At 41.2% G+C, this 8,602-nt stretch overlaps 1 protein-coding gene across 1 annotated transcript in view; it reads left to right on the top strand.

Moving 5' to 3' along the window:
* Positions 1–8,602, top strand: part of MOCOS (molybdenum cofactor sulfurase) — a 53,018-nt gene that overhangs the window by 31,228 nt on the left and 13,188 nt on the right. Inside the window, exons 10-11 of the mRNA XM_004380922.2 lie at positions 3,311–3,389; positions 7,053–7,177. Of these exons, the coding sequence (XP_004380979.1) occupies positions 3,311–3,389; positions 7,053–7,177 (204 nt within the window). The remainder of the gene's footprint in view (positions 1–3,310; positions 3,390–7,052; positions 7,178–8,602) is intronic.

Here is an 8,602-nt window from a genome sequence, read left to right as displayed (position 1 = left end):
CCACCAACAGTGTATAAGTCTTCCAGTCTCTCCACAACCTCTCCAGCATTTATTATTTTGTGTTTTTTGGATTAATGCTAGCCTTGTTTGGGTGAGATGATATCTCATTGTAGTTTTGATCTGCGTTTCTCCAATGGCTAATGATCGTGAGCATGTCTTCTTGTGTCTGTTAGCTGCGCGAATATCTTCTTTGGTGAAGTGCCTGTTCATATCCTTTGCCCATTTTTTAATTGGGTTGTCTTTTTGTCATTGAGGTTTTGCAGTATCTTGTAGATTTTAGATTAGATGCTGACTGGATTTGTCATAGCCAAAAATTTTTTTCCCAGTCTGTAGGTTGTCTTTTCACTCTTTTGGTGAAGTCTTTGGATGAGCATAAGTGTTTGGTTTTTAGGAGCTCCCATTTATCTAGTCTCTGTTCTGGTGCTTCCGCATTGTTACTTATGGTTTGTAATGTGTTTATGCCATGTATTAGGGCTCCTCGCATTGTCCCTATGTAAATAGGTATATTGTCTTCTAATAAGGATAGTTTTGTATCTGTCTCTCCAATTTTTCTTTTTTTCTTATCTTACTGCATGGCTAGGCCTTGAACAGTGAGTGTTGAATGGAAGCAGTGATGGTAGACATTCTTCTTTATTGCTGACTAATGGAATGCTTCTAAAGTTTCAACATTAAGAATGATGTTTACTGTAGGTTTTTGATAGATTGCTTTACCAGGCTAAAGAAATTCTTTCCTGTTCTTATTTTGCCAAAAGTTTTATCTTGACTAATATTCAGTTATTACTAAATGCTTTTTCTGTATCTGTTGATTATCAGATTTTTTTCTCCTATAATTATTGATGTGGCATATTACATTAGTAGATTGTCTGGTACTGAATTAATCTTGCACTCTTGCAAAACAACATTACTTGGCAATGATTTTTTTAAAATACATTGCTGGGTTGGTTTGATAATTTTTTTTTTTTTTTGGTATTTTTGTATCTGTTTTCATTAGTGAAACTGATACATAACCTTCTTTTATTATACTTTTGTTCAAGGTTAGATATCCAGGATATTAACATACAAAAAGAGTTGAGTGGATTATCCCAGAATGTAAGGAATGGGAGAGAGAAATAAAACAAAAGCCAAACATCTTCCCCTCCAAATTAGCAACACTTTATGAGATGGTGTGGTGTCCCCCACGTGTATCAGATCTGCCACTCTCATGTAGGGGTTTCCAGCACTGTGAGTGGAGTAAGGGCATCTTTTGGCAATTTATGACAGGGCAAACACTTAGCTCCAAATAATAACAATGATACAACCTATTATAATGGTTTGATGTGTGACACTTGCCCCTCCCAAAGATTTTAAGACTCCAGAGGTTGTGTTCTTTTATTTTTCTGTATCTCTGAGCTGAGTACAGGCTCAGTATGTAGTGATTGAATTCAGTCCCCGGGACTTTGTTGGGGGCCCCTTGAGTTCTGTCCATGTAGGGAACCCAGATTTTGTGTGCCTTAACAAGAAACCTCTGATGATCTTTATAAGGCAGCTGAGGGCCAAAGGCCCTGAGTGATTTATGCAGAGTCCTGGAGAAGGGTTAAAAGAAGCAGAGGATGGGTCTCCCCACTGGCTCCCCACTGGTACTTGTTCACTGCTATGGTTACTACTTCATAGCCAATGTTCCAAGCTCACATTACTGCTGTCTCCTGTGGGTGCATATCTGGCTTGTATCATTCTTCCATAAACATTTGTTTGACATAGCAGCATCTACAGTTATTCAGCACAGCATGTTCCTTCTGCAAACTTCTGGAGCATTCTGCATAAGAAGGCTCCTTCTCTGGTCTTCCGCACACAGGGACAGGAGGGTGGGGCTGGCTGTGCATGTGTAAGATGTGGACAAGCAGGGAACAGGGCTCATGGAATACCTGTTACGCAAATTGTTGTTTCCCTGTCCCCCTTGAGGTAAAAGACCTGTTGTGGTGGGCATGGGTCCTGGCAGCAGGAGTGATCTGGAGCTCATAAGCGGGAGTGAGTGTAGTTTGCTGGGCTGTGCTGTGTGTGATGAAGCAGGACCAGGATGAACAGGGATGCAGGTATGCATGACATGTGCTTGCCCAAGTGACAGACTGGGTCATGCCAACAAGCAGTGTGGCTGGAGGCGATGCTGAGAGAGCTGGAGGGCACAGGGCTAAGCACAAGGAGGTCTTGCTTCTGGTTCTCCAGAAATTCTGCTCAGATGTCGCAGCTTCATGCCTTCCCATATATTTTTAATGACTCATGGAGGATGAAGAGGAATGCAGGATGGCCGAGGGTCTCAGCAGGTCCGGCTTTTACCAAAGATTTTTTCACCCCTTTTGTTTCTTCCACATATTTTACTTTTATTTAAAGAATGAATACCACTTTAGCTGGCGTAGTGTGTATGTGAGTGTTAACTTCATAATTATTTTTAAAACTATTATATGTATGTTGTAAACTCCATTATATGTATGATGTATAACACACACATACACACAAAGAACAGCTTCCCAATCTCACTGACACAGTAACCATTTTTTTCAGCAATAATGATGTTTGATGAAGGCCTCCAATTTGATGCTGACTCATAGGGGCTTCTGAAAATTGACACTCTGTGCTGACAGCTTAGTGGAATGAGCCGTCTTCCTGCTTGTCTGTTTCTAAAGAATTTAAGGCAGCTTATAGAACAGTGGGAGCCCTGGGGGTGCAGTGGTTAAGAACTGCGCTGCTAACCAAAAGGTCAGCAATTCGAATCCACCAGCCACTCCTTGGAAATCCTACTCTGTCCTATAGGGTTGCTATGAGTTGGAATTGACAGCAATGGGTTTGGTTTTTTTGATATAGAACAATGACCTCAGTATGTGGAGCCAGTCAGAAGTTGAGAAATCCTTCAAAAGAATTCATAGAGCGTCCGAGGGACTATGAATATGACTGCCGCAGCGCAGGATCTTCCAGAAGAAAGCTGCTCAATGCACGTGCTGTTGGTGGTACTCATAATGATGAAGAGGAGCTCTGTGTTATGAAAAGAAGTCTAAGACTCAGCCACTTACGTGATTCAACCAAATTCCAGAGTTGTCAAAATTCATGACAACAAAAAAAAAACCTGTTGCCATCGAGTTGATTCTGACTCATAGTGACCCTATAGGATAGGGTGGAACTGCCCCAGGGTTTCCAAAGAATGGCTGGTGGATTCAAACCACTGACCTTTTGGTTAGCAGCTGTAGCTCTTAACCACTCCAAATTCATGACAATGGGCTTTTATTTTCATAGTTATTCTTTCTGCATGATGATAAATTCGCCTCTAACTTTCATTCATTAGGGATGGAGCCTATAGAGGTGCCTCTCGAGGAAAACAGTGAACGGGCTCAGATTTGCCAAAGCAAGGTCTGTGCTGACAGGTAAGGCTCTAAAGCAGGGGAAAATCTCAGATCTATCTGCGGGGGTAACACAGAGAGGGAGGAGAGCAATGCCCTGTATGGTCCATCCTCTGTTACACCCTCAATACAGTCTCCTGTCACTTTCCCTGCTTGCTCACTCTACCCTCACCACACTGGCTCCTTGGTATTCTTCAAACCTACTAAGTGTACTCCCACCTCACGTCTTTGCATTCACTGTTTCCTCTGCCTGGCTGGCTCTTCCACTACTTATAACTCTTCAGGGCTCACTCCCTCACCTGTATTCTTCTCCTTCGCATTTATTATTTCCTGACCTACTACTGTATGTTTATTTATTTTCAACCCCTGTCACTAGAATGCCAACTCCAGGAGAGTAGGACTTTATCTGTACTGCTCACTGTAGAGCCTGGAACAGCGCTGGGTACAGAGGGTGGGGTGGGAGGATGGGGTGAAACAGGGCGAATGGTTCCGAGACCACTGCAGCAGTCCAGTAGAGGCATAATGGTGGCTTGGATGAGGTGGTCACAGTAGAGGTGGTGAGGGAAGAGACCTAATTCATGGTTTGAAAGACTGGCTGGTGGGTCTAGAGTAGTTGGAAGGGGATAAGGGTGCAAGTAGTAAGGCTATCTAAGCACCTGTGTTTGTAACACAGCTGAGACATGATGGAGGCTTGGACCAGGATCAGAGAGAAAATCAGGCAGGGTGAGATATATATTCTGGAAGCAGAATCACCTGAACTAGCTGGTGGATTGGATGTGGAGGCTGGGGGGTGATGGGGGTATCAAGATGTTCCTCTGTTTTCTGAAGTATAACTTTCAGGTGATAACTCATAAGTTATATTCCATATGTTGTGTACTATTACCTAGTTTGGGTTGTTGATGATAAATCATCTGCTAAATTTCAGGAAATGTAGAAAGTGGCATTGAATGTACAGTAAAACCTGTGAAAGTCGGAACCTGTGTAAGACAGAAAACTGTCAGAGAATAAAAACTCAAGTTTCCCACTAACGAGTGATGGAAAAGTGGTAAGACTGCACTCTGTCAAAGGAGGAAAACTTGTGACACCTGGAAAAACAAGGCAATCTGTGGAGTTCCGGCTTTCACAGGTTTCACTGAAATAGCATTTCTATTTTATTTCTTAATTGTAAATGTTCATTTACAATAAATCCTTTCATTGAACAGATCAAATACTGGCATCCCTTGTTATCTAAATTTAATCCGTACCTGACAACATGTGTAATAGCAAATTTTCCAATGATGGGCCTATCCAACTGGTTACCAGTTCATCTCATACCCCAACCAAATTCCCCGCAAGACACAAAAACAGTTAACTATATAACAGTTCACTAAGGACTTCTATATAATAGAAAGCTTTTAAAATGCTATTTGCCTAATTAGTTAACACAATAAACTCATTAGTGGGTATGCTCGGTAGATGGTAATGCTGTATAATATCAAGTTAGATCACATTTCCTTCTGTAGTACCTGAACATATGTTATCATGCAAGTCATGAAATAATACGTTAAATACTTAAATTACATGTAAATTGGACCCAAGTTGTTAGTGCCTTCAGATACCAGGCAGAGGATCATGCTGGGAGCTGTGAAGGGCTACCTCCTCAAGAAAGGTACACGAAAATGATAACATGATGATTATTCTCAGCAAGTTAAACATCGTGGGCACTGGACCCCATCCTGAGGGCCCAGGAGTTGAGCACACACCACATCTTCTTGCCAGTACTGGCACCAATTTAAAGATTTTCGCCAGTTTAAACATTTGTTATAGACACTTTCAAATAGGGTGATGAATTTTTGGTAAACAATTTTGTACATTGCTATAGCAAGTCTTCATGTAGAGAGAAGTGTGGACATTAAGGAATACCTGCAGGCTCATCTACATTTCACTTAGCTGCATCTGTGTGGAATGCAGTTTGCTGGCTAATAGAGCTTTTCAGATAAATAGAGGTTAGATTATCTATTGGTGGAACCATTGAGTACTCAATAGAATGAAAGTGGACTTTGGTGCAATCTCTCAAAGCACAGGAGAGAGTGTGCTTACAACATGATATTTCATGCTTCCCTTCCCAGAACAGGAAGGCAACTCTTTTTCCCAGTAAAAATTAAGAAAAAGATAGGTTTTCAAAAATACCTGTATTGTATTCCCAGGGTAGGATATTAGTGATTTTACATTATCAGTTTTGGTGATGTGCCCTTTTTAAAAATTCTAGAAAATTGCAGAATTGGAAAAAAAAAAAAAAAAAAGCTAGATTAATCAATGTACTTGTACCTGTAATGTATAGGCACAGTGTTCTTTTTTTTTTTTTTTTTTTTTTTGATTTTTGGAAGTGGGTTTAATATTATCAGGTCTCTAAAGTGCATTTTTGTTGTTGTCAACAGCCTTGTTGAGAAATATAATTCACAACCCATAAAATTTACCCACTAAAAATTTACAATTCAAAGTTTTTTAGTATATTCACAGAGTTGTGCAACAATCACCATAATGAATTTTAGAGAATTTCCATCACACTAAAAAGAAACCCCATACCATTTACCGGTCAGTAATTCCTTCCACCAACCCCCACTCAAAACACCTCTTCCTCTCCAGTCCAAGGTAACTACTATCAACTTTCTGTCTCTATAGCTTTGCTTCTTCTGGACATTTCATATAGACTCATACCTTAAGTCATCTTTTGTAACTGGATTCTTTCACTTAGCAGAATGTTTTCAAGGATCATCTATGTTGTTGTTGTTGTTATTAGTTGCTATCAAGTTGGTCCCGACTGATAACGACCATATGTACAACAGAACAAAGCATTGCCTGGTCCTATGCCATCGTCACAATTGTTGCTATGTTTGAGCCCATTTTTGCAGCCACTGTGTCAGTCCAACTCATTGAAAGCCTTCTTCTTTTTCGCTGACCCTCTACTTTACCAAGCATAATGTCCTTTTCCAGGGCCTGATCCCTTTTGATAACATGTCTGAATGTATAGGCACAGTGTTCTTTTTTATAAACCAAAAAAAGTTAGCCCATATGGCCTGGCAGTGAAAGAAAATATTACAGCTGGGCTCAGAGTAAAAAACCGGGACTCGTGTCTGTGTTCAAGGGCTTCTTAAAGCAAAAAAAACCCTGCTTTATAAGGTCTCAAATTCCAAGCTTTGTGGTTCTCAGTGGCAATAATTAATATAAACAAGAGGAACTTCTAAAGATTTTCTGTTGTTATTGCTATAAGGTGTCGTTGAGTCATTTTCAACTCATAGCAACCCCATGTGACGAGTAAATTGTCCCACAGGGTTTTCTAGGCTGTAATCTTTATGGGAACAGATTGCCAAGTCTTTCTCCCATTGAGCCACTGGGTGGGTTCAAACTGGCAACATTTCGGTGAGCTGCCAAATGCTTAACCGTTGTTCTTCCAGGGCTCCTTCTAAAGCTTTTTATCTGGTCTGAAAGTTTTACATAAGCCCCAGCCTGTGTGTCTTCCTGGGCCTTGGAAATCTCCCTGTGACTGCCTAATCACTCCTGTTACTTTACCAAACCTCTCCTGGGAGAGGGGGCTGGCAAAATGTAATTGTATTTTCTTTTTCAATCTAACTTTTTTTACAGTTTAGATTATTACTTAAAGAAATACTAATCCTTCCCCCACCCACCCCCCCTTTTTTTTTTTGCCAGGGTAAATACTTACGACTGTGGAGAAAAAATTTCTAGATGGTTGTCAAAGTTTTTTGGCCGTCAGTGTCGTTTGATCAAACAAAGTTCAAACTTCCAAAGAAACGCAAAGAAGAAACACGGAAAAGGTATTACATTTCGGGTTGGTTCTTAGGGGCAGGAACCTGGGGTTACCCCTGCATATATCAAAAGCAGCCCATGAAATGGATTCACGGAGAAACTTGCTCACTTACAGCAAGCGGAGCAGGCGGGTCGGCCTTTGGCAGAAAGGTGCTGTGATGGCTCCAAGGTCAGCAGGACGTGTGGCCGCCACGGTAACCTTAAGGTGGCGAGGAGGGCTTCGAGCCAGCTGCCTGGCACCACTCAAGCCTCAGCATCAGTCCTGAGTGTTTAGAAACACGGTTCATTTTTATTATTTTATGACAACACTGTCAGGTTGCTATGTCCTCAGATCAGAACTGGGAACAAGGAAACCTGGGTTTCTAGTCTTGGCTCTAGGATCAAATAGTTGTGAGACCTTGGCAAGTCCTTGAACCCCATGGTGCCACAACTTCTTTAGACCTCAGCCAGCTAGACTTTTAAACATTTTGACAATTTTTCCTGTCAGAAGCTGTTGCTAGGATGAAATAAGACAACAGGGAAGAAAGTACTTTGAAAATTAATAGTAGCGTATACACCAAAAAGATCATTTTCAGGTGTCTGCTCAAATGTTGTCTCTTTAGAATGGCAGCACTTCCCTGAACTCCCCAGTACCCTTCCGGGTTTATTTTTCTCTGTGGCACTTTTCACACCCTATAGACCACATATTTTACTCATTTGTTTGGTTTATGTTCTGTCTGCCATCTACTAGACAGTAAGCTCTGTGAGGAGAAGGATTTTTGTTGGTTTTGTTCAGTGTTGTATCATCTGCAGGGCTTAGACCAGTACCTGGCACATAGTAGTTGCTCAGTAAATATTAGGTGAATGAAGAAATGGATCATTGCTACATTAGAGACATTACTGTCTGTGCAGGAATGACTTGGCCTAGCAGCCAGCTCGCAGAGAGCCTGTCGGTCCAAATAGCATTTTGACCATACACAGACCAGTGTTGTTGTTAAGTGCTGTTGAGTTGATCTAACTCACAGTGACCCCATGTAACGGAGTAGAACTGCCCCATAGGGTTTTCTGGGCTGTAATCTTTATGGGAGCGGATTACCAGGTCTTTCTCCCACGAAACTACTGGGTGAGTTCAAACCCCCAACCTTTCTGTTAGCAGTAGAGCACTTAACTATTGTGCCAGCAGGTCAAGGGACCTGTATAAGTTAATTAACCTATGCATCCTAAAAATGTATGCATATAGAGGGGAGCCGAAGGATATAGTTTATGTAGACTTTTAAAACTTGGTAGTTTTTCCTGTTATAAACTGTTAAAGAATTTGAGCCTGTATGTGATAGAGAAGGGGAGTAAACTTATGCTCACTTGTTGAGGAGGTGAGCTGTGGTGTTTGGACATGGGTAAGATTGGGCAAATCTGCTGCAAAAGACCTCTTTAAAGTGTTGAAAAGCAAAGATGTC

This window comes from Trichechus manatus, unplaced genomic scaffold, assembly GCF_000243295.1.
Source record: "Trichechus manatus latirostris isolate Lorelei unplaced genomic scaffold, TriManLat1.0 scaffold00078, whole genome shotgun sequence".
Taxonomy (NCBI): domain Eukaryota; kingdom Metazoa; phylum Chordata; class Mammalia; order Sirenia; family Trichechidae; genus Trichechus; species Trichechus manatus.
Note: the sequence above shows the minus strand (reverse complement) of the source record. Positions and strands in the feature narration are given on the sequence as shown.